The sequence below is a fragment of the Polypterus senegalus genome, chromosome 7 (assembly GCF_016835505.1).
Source record: "Polypterus senegalus isolate Bchr_013 chromosome 7, ASM1683550v1, whole genome shotgun sequence".
Taxonomy (NCBI): Eukaryota; Metazoa; Chordata; class Cladistia; order Polypteriformes; family Polypteridae; genus Polypterus; species Polypterus senegalus.
The window spans coordinates 155,345,240-155,365,581 of record NC_053160.1 but is presented as its reverse complement, the minus strand read 5'-3'; the positions used below and the strand labels follow the sequence as shown (position 1 = coordinate 155,365,581).

The 20,342-nt window shown below is 35.9% G+C and overlaps 1 protein-coding gene across 1 annotated transcript in view; it reads right to left on the bottom strand.

Moving 5' to 3' along the window:
* Positions 1–20,342, bottom strand: part of wdr36 (WD repeat domain 36) — a 116,270-nt gene that overhangs the window by 7,245 nt on the left and 88,683 nt on the right. Inside the window, exons 18-22 of the mRNA XM_039759419.1 lie at positions 20,070–20,167; positions 18,511–18,650; positions 11,427–11,546; positions 7,489–7,570; positions 7,071–7,258 (exon numbers count right to left, since the gene is read on the bottom strand). Coding sequence (XP_039615353.1) covers positions 7,071–7,258; positions 7,489–7,570; positions 11,427–11,546; positions 18,511–18,650; positions 20,070–20,167 — 628 coding nt within the window. The remainder of the gene's footprint in view (positions 1–7,070; positions 7,259–7,488; positions 7,571–11,426; positions 11,547–18,510; positions 18,651–20,069; positions 20,168–20,342) is intronic.

Sequence of the window (20,342 nt, the reverse complement as noted above, 5' to 3'; positions counted from 1 at the left end):
CAGTTCAGCACAACTGACAGACATTTCCATAGCTAGCGGGGAAACTTAAAAGACTACTGTCGCATTATTATCCACTCAAAACTAGCCCTGTTCCTCCTTCCTAATTAACTTCAATGTGTTTTGAAAAAATCAGGAAAGTTCCCAATTATTGAAGATTTCACCAAACTCCAGGCAAAGCAAATTCAGCAGGGTTTTCTCATTACTACTTATGACTTATGCTAGTAAAGCACTGATGCATTTTTATATTGCTTCTAGAATCTTTCCCCAAAATCTTTAAAGTTTTTGTTGCGTTTGCTTATTGGTTTTCCATTTACCAACGTGTATTATTTGGCAAAAATAATTTTCCGCCTAGTGTAATTTTTTTTATTTTTTTTAGAATTTATATGGATAATTGACTTTTCAGTTTTTAATTCCTGTTTTTAATATATTAATATTACCATACACTGAGATTTAAATACATTTTTTTACAAGAAAATTGTGTGGTTACAATAAATAGGCACACAGAACACCCCAGCGGTTCTTAAGTTCAATCTTGGGGGATCCATTTTCATTTTCTACAGGTGCTCTGCAGATGTACAAATCTACAAATGTAAAAGCAACAGATCTTATCTAGTGCAGATCAAAAATGACATCAGGTTTACAAAATGTGGCACAGTAGTGAAGAGTGTATTGCTTTTAAAGAAGATTTCCATGTAAATTACCTAAAGTATATTACTTGTTTAAAAAAAAATATCTGTGTAGTTATTAGTACAATTTGCACACAATCCGCCGTCCTGAATTAGTTTATAGGAAAAGCCCTTGTCCAAAACAGGAAATGCAATTAAAGTGAGTCAACCGTAAGCAAAAGCTCAAGATACAACTTTGCTGCCATCTTGTGACAATATATATTAATGCAGTTCCAGAACATCAATGAAAAAAGAACAGCCTGCTTAGCTTGGAACAGGTTATCAAAATGCAAAAATAAGACATGGCTTGCCAAAGTTCAATAAAGAGTATTAATAATCTTCACAGTACATAACGTTTGCATTACACACTTAAAAATGTTAGACAACAAAAATACAAACTTTGCATTTTTACTTCAACTCCAAGTTTAAATAAATGATGAAAACATTTTCCTGATTTCCCTGGTTAACACTTCACGGACAGAGTGCTGAGCATGTTTCTGAAACATTTTTTATCATTAAAAAGATGCATAAGAATAGAAACACAAAAATATACCTTAACATACACATTTATTTCTGAAATATGTAATTAGTTTACTGTGGTTGCATTTTTTTTTTTAGCATTTCTAAATTTCAAATTCTCATTTTCATTAAGTAGTAGTAAATTATGTTTTTGTACTACAGTTAAAACAACTGCTTGTATACTTAGGGCAACGACTTGGCATTACATCTTAGCTGAGAACTTAGCCCCTTAAACTACTAAATTTATTCTTCTACAAATTAAATTGCGCTGAAACTGGTTTTCATTTTCAATGCCACGAAGGAGGAACTGACAAAATAGATATTCAGTCAGTTATGTTGTCTACTTAAATTTTAGCTTTTAAAAATAAAGGAAATACATCCTCCTATTATATTTTGAAAGAAAATTACTAAGAATAAACAAGGAAGGCTGATCTTAATCCATTAGAACACACACCTGCTGGACACGAAACAGGAGGCAGCCTCTACTAAGAACTCATAAAAATAGCAAGGACTTGACTATGAAGAGGACACTTCTTGAAAAAGAATACACACCTGATAAAAAAAGAGTACTGTACTGCAAAGAGGAGAAGGAGCTGAATGGAAAGCCATAATTAACTCAGAAGCAACAACTATTATATCCTATCACAAATCTCAAACATGCAATGCTGCAGATTGATGTAGAATAACAACAGTGCAAACTTTATACAATTTAGAAAATCAATCCAGGTTGTATACATTTTACTATCAAGAGTATTTCAGTGGATTGAACTGGAAACACCTTGATGTCATTAAAGTCATCATCCTTCTTAAAAATGGTTGGAAACAACTTTAATAAGTGGACAGAGCTCAGAAAGCCTTCACTTAAAGTCTATGGGGGTGCACCCAGTCACCATTATGATATACTGTATTTATAGTTATTGTATGGCATACTGGGCTGATAAGTGGAAACACGCTTTTAAGAGAAAATTGATCTTTGCCGTACACAACAAATGGCAGAATTAACATAAGTACAACATTGGCTGGGATTGGCTCCAGCAGACCCCCGTGACCCTGTGTTCGGATTTAGCGGGTTGGAAAATGGATGGATGGATGGACAACATAATTCATGCATTTCAAAACCTCAGTGTGGGTTCCGCACATATGGTTCCCTGGTTCAATGGAATTAAAAATCAGCTATGAAATATTAATCCCTGGTGTAGACTGTAGGAATGAAAATTATATTCAGGGGGAAAAAAAAGAAAAAAATGAACTGGAACAATACAACGGGAAACATTGCACGTGTTTAGGTTCCTTAGCAGATCAAGTTAATCAAAGTAGTAACCAAGATTTTAATACTGAGACTAAAATGCTGGCAGATTTAATAACTACACACATGCCTAGGATTCTCAAAAATGAATATTACAATTTTAACTAATTCAGAAAATTAAGTCTTATTTTTTCCTTCTGAACAAATATTTATATGATAGGTTGACCCTATAGCTGTCAGAGTTGATAAATATGTGCATGACACCATAAAACACAAGTCTGCTGGGAGATGGTCTGGCTGGGTTTTGTATCCTGTATTGAATCAAGCTTGTACTGTCTTAGTCTTTACATACATTCAATTATACAAAAAATAGTTTATTATTTTGTAACTATTTCAATATTAAAATGAATAGCCTATATTAACAACAGCTTTTTAAAAGTTTGTTCAAACTATCTTAAGAGAACAGCATTCTAAGCACTTATTTTGCAACAATTATTCACAGCATTTTCAGAGGAAAAATTCAGTATCCTATTCATCCTCACAACCACTTTTAACAAATTTTTAAGGCTGAATAATGAACATCTGTGAAAGTTATTAGACTTTCACTTGCATAAGCATTTGTTTAAACTGTCAATATTTTTTCTTAAAATCAAACCCAGAAATTGGGTCATCAGATGAGTGGGACTAGAAGCTGGTCTCTTACTGAATAAACATCACAAGAGAACAGCTTAATTAGCAGTGTTGGTACTTAAGATGAAAGAAAACAGAGTCCTCGCCATTAAAAGGGAATTAGTTACCAAATGCTGCATGCCAAAGTAAACCGGAAGTTATTTTTTGTTACATTCTGTCGAGTACTGCATTACAATACTTTAAATTACTTTCACAATCTCACAAACAACTTTTACCTGAAGAATCCAGGTATTGATCTGAAGGCTAGCAGGTACACACAGGTACACAGAGGAATAAAACTTACAGCATAGACAACAAGAGACAGACGACATTAAAAACGCTTTGAGCAAGCATAACTCTTATTACCAAGACACCATAAACATCTGGTAAATAATATACAAAAAAACACACCTTCAATAAATTTTGCAATAATAGCTATTTATATTTCAACTAATTATAGAATTAACTTTTTTTTAATGATTTGATAGATTCAGATCATTAATGGTACAGAAAGAATTTTTAACATAACACATTTCTCTTAATGCTGAAAAACAGCTTCATTTTACATTTTTCTTTAGGAGTGATTTGAAATACATATTACTGAGTACAAGAACTTACTGTACATCTTTTGTTACTGTTTGAAATTAAAAGTCACTATTGTCAAACATGATGCTCATGTACATCTTCTCCGGAATCTGTACTGAAACTATTTTTGTCTTTGTAGCAGCTGTTAGGAATTACAGGCCGGCCCTTACGATAAATCGGTTTGTGATTCGCAGATCCACTTATTCACGGGTTTGTCACCAATAATTAAATGGAAATTATTTTGCAAGTTTTGCGACCTGTTGCAGAAAATCACAGACAACACTATAGCCTCACTACTTAAATGGACTGCAAATCCCAGCAACCCCTAGAGTTCTGCATCATTAAGACAGTTTCCAAGGATGTAGTTTGGGCTGCTGAGGGTCCTAGTTTTAAAAATGAGCCTTAACAAGCTGGCAAGATCACATTTGGTGGTGTCTTTTTGTTTCAATGCATTACTGCACAATCAGAATACAATTATACTACCTAGAATACAGTTTTATCTAGATTTACATTATGTTCTTGCCCTGTGCCAACTTGTTTAGAGTGATTTTTGTCTTCTTCTGGGAATGCATCATGGTACAACAAAACTTTCAGGAGGCTGTTCACAGGGGATTTCATTTCATAACTACAGCACCATCATCTGGCATCTATGAAACTAGACTGTCACGAGTGTTAATCGTTTTGTGATTAGTGTTCTGTATTTGTAATATTAATCATGTTTGTAGTTTACTACCAGAAATATACACACAAATTTATTATAATGAATTAAATTTTGCAAAAACGTACAGTTCACTAAAGAACTGCCTAACTACACACTTTGTCTCGGGACACCACCCATCTTTGTCTCTGCAGCTAGTCTTACAGTACAGAACTTGTGTTTCTTGCAGCTTTATGCATCTTATTTAGTGCAATAAACTTAACTATACAGTAATCATGGGCCCAAAACATATTCATGGATTTTCGGATTCACGGGGGTCCTGTGTGCCTATAACAACCTATACCAGTATAGAGATGTATTGCTGGTTGGCCAAAGGGGCAAGAAAGAATTTCACTGGACTCTGTACACATTACAAAACTACTTCTACCACTACAAACATCTATTCTGTGAATCAAAACACACAATTTAGTACTTATCTCAAAGACAACAGTTCAGCAATTCATCTTCAAGATATTATCAATGATTCAGTGATTATATTACATTTTATGCATTTCAATACTGCAATGTAACTATAGAAAAATACTGTACAATGACAATTACAGGTAAAATTCCGTTACAACGAATATCTTTACAATGAAATTTTCATTACAACTAAGTATTTTTATGGTCCCGACAGCTTCCCCATATGACACGAGTCTATAGAAATCTTGTTACTACGAAGTACATTCAGCAGATACTTTCATTACAAAAGACCTTGAAATGCCTGAATGAATCATCCACAGAGCAGTTAGTTCTGTGGCCGCAGCTCAGTTGTGTACAACGATCCCCAAACAGAAACACTGTACTTTTTTTTCTTTCTTCAAACTTTCCTCGTACTGTTTTGTTTTTGCCCTTTTTGTTTCCTGCAGTTTTCAGTGATACCTTTTGCTTATAGCTCATCAACATTTGAAAAACATCCATTTGAACTCATTGTCACCCTCTTATAGAAACGGCAGACACAAATTGTTTGCAGCTCTCGGTTGCGGCAAAAAGAAAAAAAGACATTGCCAATGAATTCGGAATTTTGCCATCCACAGTGTCAACTTTCTTGAAAGACAGAGCAAAAAAAGAAGAAAAATCTCGGGTTGCAAATGTATGTGAACTGCTGCATTTGAAGACATCGAAAAAGCAGTGGTTCAGTAATGCTTGTTTAAGAAACATTCCTATTAATGTGGCACTCATTCAAGAAAATGTAAGGTTTGTAAACTCTCTTGGGACCTCACCCAACTAGACAGCACGCCGAAGAGCGTCCCGAAGTGCGATCTCCGCGTCTGTACGGGGTAATAGCAGGCTAACAGCTATGCTGTGTCTCTCCGCCAAAGTAAATAGAAAAGATCTCTCTGGGCAATGCAAGGTTAGGAGCATGTACATTGTAAACACAGATAACAGGATTACTTGGTCACTGACCTGGCCACGACCCTGCCTGACTGCTGTGTCTGTGTATAGCAGAGTGGCAGATCACACTACAATAAATAACTCTGCCGTTCCTGTTTCAAGCTGAATAAAGCTGGTTTTGCTAAAGTACTGAGACTAAGCCTCGTGTTTTGGGGTGCAAGACAGGGATTTATAGCGCAACCCCAATCTTTTATGATTTGCTTCTGTGGCGCTTCACTGAAGCGCAGTGAGCCTGCTATAGCCCTGCCCCAGCAACGGACAAACGATCTTCCACAGACGCTGCAATTGCGCCTTGGGGCGCACTTCAGAGTGTCATTCCCGTTGGGTGGGGAGGGGGGGATCCCAAAAGTGTTCAGAAACCTCATAATATGATGAAGAAGAAAATGATCATTTGGATTCTGATTGATAACTGTTCTGCACACAACATGCTTCCACATTTAGATAATGTTCGCGTTGAATTCCTCCCACCCAATTGCACAGCAGTGCTTCAGCCATTGGATTTAGGCATCATTTGCACCCTGAAAGTGTATTATGGCAAGGAAATCCTGAGAAAAATTCTCATCAGCATAACTTGTAGGCAGGAGGAGATTAAAATTAACATGAAAGAAGCTATTGAAATGATTGCAAATGCCTGGACACAAGTTAAAGATAGCACTATAGTAACAAATACAGAATGTCGTTACAACTAAATATTTTTAGGCCCCTGGGAGTTTGCTGTAACAGAATTTTACCTGTATTTGCAAATATTATAAGTAATCTGCATGACTGTGGAATGCACATGAATGAAATAGCAAGTGTGGTTGTATATGCAAGTTCAATTCAGTTTACTTTATTATATCATTCTTCAGTGAGCACAGGTGCAGAGTGGTGTGACAAGTTCTTAGGTAAAATGCAAATATCAGTTTTACAAATTACTAATTACAAAATTAGTACACATAAAGACAAAGATTTGTTTATACAGGCAGGAAAACAAAGTAGTTTGAAGACAATTACTGTCAATTATTAATATCTGTCTATTAATTAATTATAACTACTATGGCCAGTTAACAACAGAGGAGAGGGATGGCAAATAATGAATAATAGCAAAGAGGCAACAGTCAAGTTAAAATAAAACAAATTTAATGAGGTATATGGTTAAGTGGATGAAGTGCAGTGGTGTCTGTACTGTAATCTGAAGTTAGTTTGTGTAATATTTGTTTTGATTTTAGTATAATTACTATATTTAAAACTTTACCAACTTTAAATTTTCCGAGTTAAGAGTTTTTGAGGTATACTATAAAAAACAAAGATTTACCTTTAAGAACAGAGCCAGATAAGCTATGGCCAGATCAAAATCCACTTTGCTTTCCAGAATGCTAACAATCATCCGAAGAAAACTTTGCATAACAATGAGAGAGCCACCTCCTTCTGGAGCTAGATTTCGCAGTTCAATATCAATGCTTGATGGTCCCATTCCTTTGAGAATTCTAAAGGCAGATGTGTCTAAGTAACAAAAAAAGACTTATTATTAAGCAGATAAAGATTTGTGTATAAATTACAGCCTTCCAGGATTTTTATAAAAATAATAAAAACTGAAATCATTACCTCTCCTTGCTTAAAAACATTCCTACTGTAACATGTATATCGTGATTCCTAGAACAGCATTCTGTTATTTAATGATCCAAAAAAAACAAAAAAACAAAAACTAGGAGTAGCATACTGCATGAACTTACAGTTGTTAGAGCTGAAACCATCTTCAAGATGAACATAAAATCCAGATTTCTGGGCAAGTACTCCAAGATTCACAACTCGTGACTGTAACAGAGACATGAAATTCAACATGAAACTCTTACAACTGTAAAGTGGAACAGAATGTTGAGTGTTATATAAGTAGGCTCAACAAACATTATTAATCTAGCTCTTGAGAAATATTATAGCTTTTCAAATCTTTTCCATGATTTTATTTTATATTAACCTCATTGGCGTTAACCTCTCTTGGGCTCAGAATTCTATGTAAATAAGGTGAAGCCCGAGTGTCTCTCAGGTTAAGCTATATTGTTTGCATTTACAGTGTTAAGCCTGATTGGCACTTGGAACAGTGTTCTGCTGCCATTTAGTGGATAAAATAATATGTTGCAAAAAAAATCATGAATATCTGTATGTGTTTTTTCATTCTATGACGATCATTAACTTTCATGAGTGGCAGAACCTTCAACCAAACAACTCAATAGCATGTAAATGAAAACATATAAAGGACAGACTGAAATTGGTTGAATCATGCAATAGCGATAACAATGTGTATTGGTCATCAGAGATAGACAGAAACTGACATGTATTGTTGCACTATATAACTGAACCACCATGGTATGCCTGCCGAATCTGATCTTGTGAAGTTTTAGCATGTAAAAAAGGTAAAATAATCAAGATCAAGCAGAAGGACTAGAAAGATTTAGCCCCTTAAGCATTGTTCACAGTGTGGCAACTGTCAATGTTTGTGTCAGGGAAAATGTGGAGGTCATGAAGCTCTGTGATGTTGGAGCCTACAATAACACAAGAGCGACACTGATCACACAGATCAGACCCTGACTTTCTACTTTCTTGAGCACAAGCAACAGAAAAACATAAGAAAAGTGTGCAAAGAAATGCGCTTCTATAGTTTGTTAGGCAGTACGTAGGTGACTGTTTTGAATCATATTGCATTTTTTAGTAATATCAAAAAGGCAATTTTGCATGGGTATATTATAGACATGGGGGACTTTAACTACCTGAACATTAATTGGGTCAACCTTGCAAAAAGTGCAGTGCAGGAGTTTTTAGATGTAATCAGGGACTGTTTTTTAACATAGTACATTAAAGCATAACTGAATGGTGGAAGCCAGACTATATTTAGTACTTTGTAATAACAAGGATATAATTCAGAATTTTGACGTGATTAAACTACTAGGGTCAAGTGACCATATTATAAAACAGCTCTCAGTGATTTTAAAGAACAAAAATGCAAAGCTTATAAATGTGTTAAGTCTAACTTTGAGTGAGTAAATTTTGGTCAGATACAACAAAGTCTAAATGGGATAAACTCTTATCTGTACAAACAGTAAGCTAAACATGCATCACATTTAAATTAATGGAAAGAATTATTAAGAAAATGATTGAGCAGCACAAGGCAAGAACAGGCGTTTTCCTGAACAGTCAGCAGGGGTTCACACAAAGGAGGTCAAGTATTATGTGTGTAGAGAGAATGAGAGAGAAGCCAGTCTGCCTTTATATTTAGCAGCAAGACATAAAAGCTTTGAAACCTTGGGAGCAAGCTACTGTATTTCACTTACACCTTCTCACTATCCCTCTCTCTAACAGATTACAGTATGTATATATTACCGTGTATGATTAAAAATACACTTTTTATTTTTCTGTAATTCAGAATTGTTCCTCATTTTGAAAATGTATGTAGTAATATTTGTAGTGTCCTTTACTAAAGACAAAAACTTAATTATTTAATTCTGAATAAACTATAAACAATTTGCAATATCAGTAATCAAGTTTAATAGAAGGTTGAAATTGTTTTTAATAGCATTTTGGTGAATATGGAGTTACACTTGAAAAATGGTAGGTTGAAACAACAGTATTCTTACATCTCATTAACAGTTTTCAGTTTTACCAGCATTATATATCACTAGCGACTGGGAGCCCGATCGAATCGGGCTACAAATTCTACATTTGTGAAATCCATACTTTCTCTGCAAAGAATTATTTGTTTTTTTAAGTCCTTGAAATGATTTTGTTATCATGGCACTGATTTGTGCTTAAAATAGACCTTTTCAGCCGATGTAATGAAGAGCTTCCTGTTTAAACGGGGCTGCAAGACGTGAACTCAGCTCTTCGGCGTACCTCATTTGATTTTTTCTGGCAAACAAATTTTCAAAACAAACCGTATTTTACGACTCTAATCAGAGTTTGAGTAATAATTATGTTGGCGTGGTCATTTTAGATCTGAGATCGGCTAAAATTTAAACAATGACCGTTGTTAATACCCAGCCGTCATTACTCAAGTTTGTCAATAGATGTCAGAAGGACGGAAGCCAAAACCAAACTGCCCAAAGATAGATTTCGACGTACCAAGCAAATGGCGATACGTTCTAAATTACTTACGGTTCCGGAGCTGTTGAAGGATTTAAGTCAGTCGACGATCTTAGTCCAGGAAAGTACGCCCCACCAAACCAACGTTCCAAAAACCAACCGAACTTACTGCTCGAACCAACACCGACTTACTATACTCGGCCGTCAAGCGGCATCACTGAAGCATTCGAACATTCTTAGCCAATCATGCAATACTGTGTCCGCATTTGCCACGTTATGTTCTAACTACATAGGTAGAGTCCCATTGCATGGTTCTAACTTGTATTAAGTCGTGGTATTGACGCGAACACCATATATACGGGGTATTGACGCGAACACCATACATACGGATAGTATCAAATTATATATAAGGATTACTCTTCACTATTTCAATTGCTTCGGAAGGTTTTAATTATGTGATTAACCACAATACAAAACATATTTTTCTGTTTTTCATTAATCAGTAGAACACATTTAGTTGCTTACAGCTCCATTACTGAAATATAAATAAAGTGTGTGTTTGCTTTTTGATTGTGTGCTTCTATTAATAAATTACAAATGTTAATAGCAGAATAATTTTTTTCTGCATATGCCAAAAAGACCTCCATTAGCATAATACTTACTGCATATGGACTACATATCAGTATCTACTCTTTATATTTGTAAAATATCAGAAGTTGGTGAGTCAAAATTACAAAAATGTTATTATTTTAATAGTCATAATACTGTTTATCTTTTAAGGCTTGACTTTGGACTGGGCTGTAATGCCATTATTCCCAGCAACTGTCACCTGAGTACCCAAGGTTTTTCTAAATGGGCAAAGTTGATACGAGGTCAATTTTGCAGTTTAACTGTTCAAACTAACTTAGTAGAAAAAGAAAACAAGATTTATTCTATATACTCACATTCATATAAAAGAGTAATTTTGCAGCTGGACAGCTTGATAAAACATGCTTTTCACCAGACATCTCATGCTTTTGAAATGTCTCCACAAAGATGTTTAACCAAGAGGATAAAAGTTAGCTGTTGATAATACAGCATAACATGATAGCTAAACATTGCACAATGTAAAAAACATGCTGAATGTGATGAACTAAAGAAGAAAAAGTGAAGCAAAAGAATAAATTATGAATATATATATAATATGTACTGCTAATAGAATCTACACATAAGAGATAAAATAAATTGTGGTTAATGCCTTATAGTTTTCTAAATTGCAAATCTACTTTTCTAAGATTCAGTTCAGGGCACCTAAGTTAAGGAGCATGTTTCACATTTTACTTTTAAGATAACATAATTTTAATGATAATTTAGTTATGTACTTTGATATTTAAATATAAAACTTGGCAGAAGTATAGAAACAAAGGAAAAGCAGTTAATATTAATTAAAATCAAGAGCAAGATATTAAATTACTATATGTTGATGCACTTTCCTTTAAAAACAAAATGAATTATCTACCCTGTTTTTTCACTTCTCTTACCAAAGAAAAAAGATAAACCATACAAGAAACATACAAGAAAACACGAAGGAAAAGTCCTTTGCAAATCAGCGCCATACCTGTCCTTCCAAATTCTCTACAGGAGCTTCAGCAAATCGAGGAACAAGGCCAGGAACAGTTGGAATGAAAAATGGAGCAGATACAGCAGTCTTTGGGGGTTCTTTGGGCTTATTCCTCTTCTGTATGTTCAAAACAAAAATAGTATGGAAGTGTTAATAAAACATTAGAAAAAAACTGTACACTAAAGAGTAAAAAATTCCATACAGGCACCATAAGAATTTTAGACAACATCTGTTTAAGTTTAGGGAAATATTTAACACTTCTTATGCAGCCATAATGTAATATTTGCCAAAAAAATTTAAATGTACTTATACTTCTTCATACAAACTTTCTGTATGAAATCATTCATTGTTAAAGCAGTTTGCTGGAATATTTAAAACAAAAAAAAATGTAACATTAGCAATATTATATACTACATTTACAGCTTTATACATGGTGTCACATGTAATATTTGTACATCTACTGATAATGAAGTGAACTAATTAAATAGCAAGACCTAGCACAGCTGTCAATACAAAAGAAACATTTGGTAAATCGTCTGAAAAACCCAACCAAAAAAGGAAAAAAGGACATTGCAGCATCCTGTCTTGAATGAATTGAATTAACTTATTAAACAGCTGTAAATTTTCAAAGGGGGCACATGTGCACCTGAGTTGTCTATAGTATATATTTACATTTGTGCAATGCTCCTGCTCTTAATCTATCATTCTTGATGTTAACTGCTTGCCAAAAAGACCCGAACATCACTATACTTGTAATATGCACCTTGAAATCAGCGACAAAACTCTGAAGCAATTTGTTAATTAATCATGTATTGTAATTTACTTAAGGTGACAGCCTAAAACTCAAGAGTTGTTTCAGGGTGTAAATCTGATACTGCCTTTAAGCAATAACATTATCCCTCCTTGCCCCAAAATATGATTTAATTGTAATTCAAAAAAAAAAAAAACTGTATGTATTTGTTGTAAAAAATATGTTCTCTGTATTACTGTATATAACAATTTTTGTTGTTATTTATTTTTTGGTAAAGCCTCTCTAAACACCATGTCACATTACGTGCCTTTTCCAGCAATATTCAATCGCACAATCTTCTTCAGTCAGAGGGAGTCGTAGTGTGCTCCCATAAATTTCAGTTGTGTAGTCAAAATAATCTGAAACTTGCCCTACAGGTTTAATTTTGTCTTAAGTTGCAGGGTTGGGCTTGTGTGTGTGTGTGTGTGTGTGTGTGTGTGTGTGAGAGAGAGATGATAATCAATGAGTGCTCAATCGTCTGATGTTGCGAAAAAAAAGATTGAAGCAGAACTCACTGTACCTGTAAAGCCTTCACACGGGCACCAGCTCTGTTAGGCAGCACATTATTGGCTGTGATATTGAGCTTGTGATAATTTGGAAATGAAACTGTGCTGAAAAGTCATTACCTAGTCATCTATCCTGTGATTTCTAGTTGTGTAATCTGGCATGCTCAGTCAACAAGATCAGAAAATGCAGTTGTCAAGTTTGACATCACCTATAAGTAGAAGTCACGTAATGTGACATCGGCTTAAGGGGGACGCTGGACACTCCTCCATCAATTCATAAAACATTGCTAGCAACTATTAAAAATTTTATAGAGGAGGACAGTATTAAAAGTTCTTTCCTTTAACACTAGAATTACCAGAGCCTACGAAAAAACTCGTAATTCCGTCCCACCTTAAACTGCTTCTTAAATCCCTTCACACCTCTCCGCCAGCGCCCTTTGTCTTCTAAATGTGCTGATAAAGAGAAGCCGGCTATTCCATCCCCCCACCAATTTAGAACGTGCACGAACTTCTCTCAGCTCATGCCTTGATTGAGTATCTGGGAGTGAAGTGGAGTTTTAGAGTGGAAATAATAGATCGTTGTTTGGAACACACGCATTTCATGTCTGTTCCGTTTCTACAGTAATCTGTGTCAACACATTGTTAAAACAGAAACTTTTTTATATTCTAGTAGTAGATGACAAAATGTAGGCATAAACTATATAATGTATGAAGCCTGAAGTCCAAATAGCAAAGAAACATTTTCACAAGAATAACACAATTGCACTTTTATTCAAACATATAACTGCAGAAACAAAAAGCCGCCTTAACATGCGACATTGACACCAGTTTACTGTAACTGACTCCGTGGCTCAATAGACTCAGTCCCCGCTTGGGAATCAAGAGGTCGCGGGTTCGATCCTGCGCCCCTCCGTTTTGAGAAGTAAACTGCTCTTGTCTTACTGTTTTAGAATAAAAGCGTACATTTGATTTCAGTCTGTAACAGCCGGTGCAGTTTATGATCCTTGTAAAGGTTAGCTTTTTTTTATTCACTTTTCACTCTCTCAGTCGCGTTCAGAATCAATCCATACAACCCCATCTGACACGGCTGTTTTCACTAAAGACGCTATAGCTCTGCAGTGTACCACGATGCATACTAACGCTACCCCCCCCGGTTCTGACACACAAGCGCTGGCGAAGCTGCCTTCTTATCTCACCGTCACTTGCTTTTCGTTTTATTGAGTGTTCCTGCCAGTCCCGCTTGTTGCTGTATGCTTTTCTTTGTACTACAGGACATGCAGAGGAAAGAATGGTAAAGACCAGTAACTTCGCGCTATATGCAATCATCAGACACTCCCCATCTGCCCGTGTCGTTCAAGCACAGGAACATATATTGGTGTAAAAGTATAACAAAAGTGCACTTTTATTCAAGTGCACTTTTCCATCGCCTTTTCCTGTAAGAAGCAGTGTACACACTTCTCTCTATCCAGCATACAGCAACATGCGGGACTGGCAGGAACACTCAATAAAACTGAATAAAAAGAAAATCAAGTGACGGTGAGATACGAAGGCAGCTTCAGCGTCTGTGTGTCAGAACCGGGTGGGGGGGCGTTAGTATGCATCGTGGTACAGCACAGAGCTATAGCGCGTCTGTATTCTGTTTCTTTTGTACTCCAGGGCACGCAGAGGAGAGAATAGTAAAGAGCAGTAAGTTCAGCGCTATATGCAATCATCAGACACTCCCCATCTGCCCGTTGTTTTGTTATACTTTTCAATACTTTTTATACTGCTCAAACTGGCATGCTCAAAAAATACAAGTGCACGCAGACACTTCATTTCGCAAACAAAACAAGTGCACTTTTATTCAAAACTACCTGTATAACCGAAGAAAAAAGAAAGCAAGTTACAGTAGGCGATTGATACGACATCTTGCATGGTGCAATGCTAAGAAGTGCAGATTTTCATTCCGTGCTATATAAAATCATCACATTCAAATATTAACAGTTCCCACACACCCAAGGACCGTACTTCCTACATTTACGACACGTGTACTTGTTGCAGTGCACACACCTCTCTGTGCTATGGTTTCTATTACACTGAATGAGCACCTGACACTGTACTTTCTTCCTGGGGGAAGGTCCCGCATCAGAGAATTTCCAGTTCCTGCATAAATTCACACCCGATCTGACGCTGTTCGTTTTCAAATAATATTGCATTAGTGCGATTATATTTTCACATATATTGTCTCTTTCTTTCAGGTGTGTAATAGAAACCACAGCATAGAGAGAAGTGTGTACACTGCTTCTTACAGGAAAAGCGATGGAAAAGTGCACTTGAATAAAAGTGCACTTTTGTTATACTTTTACACCAATATATGTTCCTGTGCTTGAACGACACGGGCAGATGGGGAGTGTCTGATGATTGCATATAGCGCCGAAGTTACTGGTCTTTACCATTCTTTCCTCTGCATGTCCTGTAGTACAAAAGAAAAAGCATACAGCAACATGCGGGACTGGCAGGAACACTCAATAAAACGAAAAGCAAGTGACGGTGAGATACGAAGAAGGCAGCTTCGCCAGCGTTTGTGTGTCAGAACCGGGGTGGTTGGTGATTGTGCGTTAGTATGCATCGTGGTACACTGCAGAGCTATAGCGCGTCTTTAGTGAAAACAGCCGTGTCAGATGGGGTTGTATGGATTGATTCTGAACGCGACTGAGAGAGTGAAAAGTGAATAAAAAAAAGCTAACCTTTACAAGGATCATAAACTGCACCGGCTGTTACAGACTGAAATCAAATGTACGCTTTTATTCTAAAACAGTAAGACAAAAGCGGTTTACTTCTCAAAACGGAGGGGCGCAGGATCGAAACCGCGACCCTTGATTCAAGCGGGGCTGAGTCTATTGAGCCACAGAGTCAGTTACAGTAAACTGGTGTCAATGTCGCATGTTAAGGCGGCTTTGTGTTTCTGCAGTTATATGTTTGAATAAAAGTGCAATTGTGTTATTCTTGTGAAAATGTTTCTTTGCTATTTGGACTTCAGGCTTCATACATTATATAGTTTATGCCTACATTTTGTCATCTACTACTAGAATATAAAAAAGTTTCTGTTTTAACAATATGTTGACACAGATTACTGTAGAAACGGAACAGACATGAAATGCGTGTTTCAACTGAAATCCTCCACCTGCGTCCTTGACCCAATACCAACCAGGTTTTTCAAAGAAATATCAGGCGTTCTAATTGACAATATTCTGGACATAGTAAATTCGTCATTAGATACGGGGTCTTTCCAGACTGTCTTAAGACTGCTGTAGTTAAACCCCTTCTTAAGAAACATAATCTTGACCCCTCTGCCTTTGAAAATTTTAGACCCATTTCTAACCTGCCCTTCTTAAGTAAAATTTAGAGAAGGCAGTCATTATGCAGTTAAATGACCACCTAAATAAACATGCTATTCTTGATACTTTTCAGTCAGGCTTCAGAACAAATCACAGTACAGAAACTGCACTTGTTAAAGTAGTAAATGACTTGCGGGTAAATGCAGACAGAGGCCATTTATCTGTTCTCATCCTCTTAGATCTGAGTGCTGCATTTGACACCATTGATCATAATATTCTTAGAAATCGCCTTAGTCAATGGGTGGGCCTCTCTGGCAGTGTCTTAAATTGGTTTGAATCCTACCTGGCAGGGAGAAAATTCTTTGTGAGTTGTGGTAATCAAATCTCAAAGACACATGATATCCGATATGGTGTTCCACAAGGCTCTATCCTGGGTCCGCTGTTATTCTCAATCTATATGCTTCCGTTAGGTCAGATTATCTCAGGTTACAATGTGAGCTACCACAGCTATGCTGATGACACACAGCTGTACTTATCTATAGCACCTGATGACTCCGACTCTTTTGATACACTAACACAATGTCTTACTGGTATTTCTGAATGGATGAATAGTAATTTTCTCAAACTAAATAAAGAGAAACTGAAATTTTGGTAATTGGCAATAATGGATTCAGCGAGGTTATCAGAAATAAACTTAATGCACTAGGATTAAAGTTAAGGCGGAAGTAAAAATTTAGGGGTAACCGTTGACTGTAATCTGAATTTTAAATCGCATATTCATCAGACCACTAGGACAGCATTTTTCATTTAAGAAACATAGCTAAAGTTAGACCTCTTATATCATTGAAAGATGCTGAGAAATTAATTCACGCTTTTGTTTTCAGTAGACTAGATTACTGTAACGCACTCCTCTCAGGACTACCCAAAAAAGACATAAATCATTTGCAACGAGTGCAGAATGCAGCTGCTAGAATCCTAACTGGGAAAAGAAAATCCGAACACATTTCTCCAGTTTTGATGTCACTACACTGGTTGCCTGTGTCATTCAGGATTGACTTTAAAATACTGCTTATGGTTTATAAAGCCTTAAATAATCTCGCTCCATCTTATATATCGGAATGCCTGACACGTTATATTCCAAATCGTAACCTTAGATCTTCAAATGAGTGTCTCCTTATAATTCCAAAAGCTAAACTTAAAAGAAGTGGTGAGGCGGCCTTCTGCTGCTATGCACCTAAAATCTGGAATAGCCTGCCAATAGGAATTCGCCAGGCAAATACAGTGGAGCACTTTAAAACACTGCTGAAAACACATTACTTTAACATGGCCTTTTATAACTTCACTTTAACATAATCCTGATACTCTGTATGTTCAATTCTTCATAATAACTATTCATGGTGGCTCTAAAATCCACTGACCCCTACTCTCTCTTCTGTTTCTTTTCTGGTTTCTTTGTGGTGGCGGCCTGCCACCACCACCTACTCAAAGCATCATGATGCTCCAACAATGATGGACTGAAAGCCAGAAGTCTACGTGACCATCATCATCAGGTCCTTCCATGAAAATATGATTTATGTTAGGTAGAATGCCCAGAGGGGACTGGGCTGTCTCTTGGTCTGGAACCCCTACAGATTTTATTTTTTTCTCCAGCTTTTGGAGTTTTTTTTGTTTTTTCTGTCCACCCTGGCCATCGGACCTTACTCTTATTCTATGTTAATTAATGTTGACTTATGTTTATCTTTTATTGTGTCTTCTATTACTCTATTCATTTTGTAAAGCACTTTGAGCTACATTTTTTTTTGTATGAATATGTGCTATATAAATAAATGTTGATTGATTGATTGAGTGTGTTCCAAACAACGATCTATTATTTCCACTCTAAAACTCCACTTCACTCCCAGATACTCAATCAAGGCATGAGCTGAGAGAAGTTCGTGCACGTTCTAAATTGGTGGGGGGATGGAATAGCCGGCTTCTCTTTATCAGCACATTTAGAAGACAAAGGGCGCTGGCGGAGAGGTGTGAAGGGATTTAAGAAGCAGTTTAAGGTGGGACGGAATTACGAGTTTTTTCGTAGGCTCTGGTAATTCTAGTGTTAATAAAGGCAAAAAATTACTTTTTAATATGAAGAAATCAAATTATAATATCTAACTAATAACCATGTCAGGTACCGTAATAACACAGGAAACACATAGATTTAAACGAATTCCAGAGAGCAAAAACATATCAATTAGGTACTCTATTTCTAAAATTCTTATCTTTCAGGTAAATCTTGAAAACATTAAGTCAACTAAATTCACCTAAAGAAATTGTGTAAATCATTACACAAAAGTATTGTATGATTATGACTAAAATAAGCTTCATTTCATTATTTGCAATTGTCTGAGTAAACAAATAAACAAAGCAAGTTTGGATAAGTCAAGAAGTACCACATACTGTATTCAACTGCATTATTGATATCATGATACCTTAATAATATCAAGATTAAGAAGGTTTTTCCATCTTGAGTCAGGCAGTAATGACAAAGTGATCAGCTCATTCTCCAACTGTTCAGGAGACTCGTACTCAGTGGCTTCCACTTCTGCATCCACTTCAATCACATCTGTATCTATATGAGGACATATTTTAAGAATTGACAGGCAAACTATATTTACCATCATAAGCGAATTATTTTATAAAATATTCCAAAAAAATCAGCATTACTATGTTTTTTTCTGTAAACATACATTTAATTACATTTATTTCTTATGTAGACCACATAATGTATCAAAGTACTATGTGCTTTTATAAATACCTTTAACAATAAAATACAAAAAACATGCACTCTCTGTCTCTTTTTACATATTTAAGGGTCATAAAAACTATAATAGAAGGTTAACCTAACACATCTGTGAGATGTAGGATAAAAACTACAGCATCTGGTGAAAAATCCATTCAGGCATACAAAGAATGTGAAAAACTTAACATAAACAGTGAATGAATGAAGATTTGAACTCTGACTGCTGGACCTGTAGAGCAGCAGTGCTAAAAACTTTGCCAGAATGACCCCTACTGTTTTTCGATACATTGGCTTCCTGTAGTGTCAAGTATTAAATTCAAACCCTTGATGCTTGCCTATACAGACACTTTTGAGATCCAATGCTCCTTCTCAAAAACTCAGTTTTGCTGCTGACACTTCTGCATGGTATCAAGTCTCAGTCCAGACTTTTTCATGGCTGGTGGAATGAGCTGCCCACATGCACTTGAACTTCTGACTCCCTCAATATGTTTAAGAAATGTTTGAAGACTCTCATGTTTGGTGAATTTCTGTCTAACTGATATTAGCTGCTTGGCTTTCTAACCTAAGAAAAGAATTTTACTGTACTCTTTACACATGTTGCTACTACTAATACTACTATACAGATAGAATTACAAATCTGTTTGTCTGGAAAAGACTTTGCAAAATGACTTCCAATGGTCTTACAAGTACAGCAGGGATCCCAGAGATGCCATAATAAGTCCATTGTCATCAATAGGCAGTAGGCTCTATTTTAACAAAATGAGCGCTTCAACTCTTCGCAGCCAACTGTGCTGTTGCACAAGTTATTTTTAAAAATGGAAGCTCTTGAACAAGACTCAAACACAGTCACTTGAAGTAGAAGGTATTAACTTCTTATAAATTGAGCAACATTATTTACTTAAAGCTAGTTACATTTTAAAATCTACTGAGTCTACTAACAGTTGATTATATAATTGTTCAGAAAACAAATGGGGGAAAAATATTTTTTTATGTTTAAAAATAAGTAAATTCTTGTCATTAATGAGCAAGTACAACCTTTTATATGTCAGTATCTATACAAAACACTATATCTTACACAAGATAAAAATAAAGGGATTTATATTGTTAACCAAAAATCAAAATACTTAGAATTAGCAATAATACCTGAGGGGATACGATAACTAAATGTTAACCAATTTTATCTAGATCTATACAATGTAATTGTTAAAAAACCTATTTATAATGAACAAGATCCTTTTCTGCGTTTACCTTCAACTGGGCAAGCTCCAGGAAGCATGACCGCAGATGGTTCATAATCAGATGGTAAGGGTGGAAGAGGAATAAGATTGAAAAGGGTGCAGTTGGACCTATAATTGAAAAACATGGTCATAATTAGTAAAATGGGGAAATAATGAAACTCCAAAATCAGTCAGAATTGCATTCCTTCCATTATGTTCCCCAGTGTTGTTCTTCTCTCTCTCTCCCATCTCTCCCTGACCATCCAAAAGGCTTCACAGGGTTGAGACACTGGCGCATGATGTC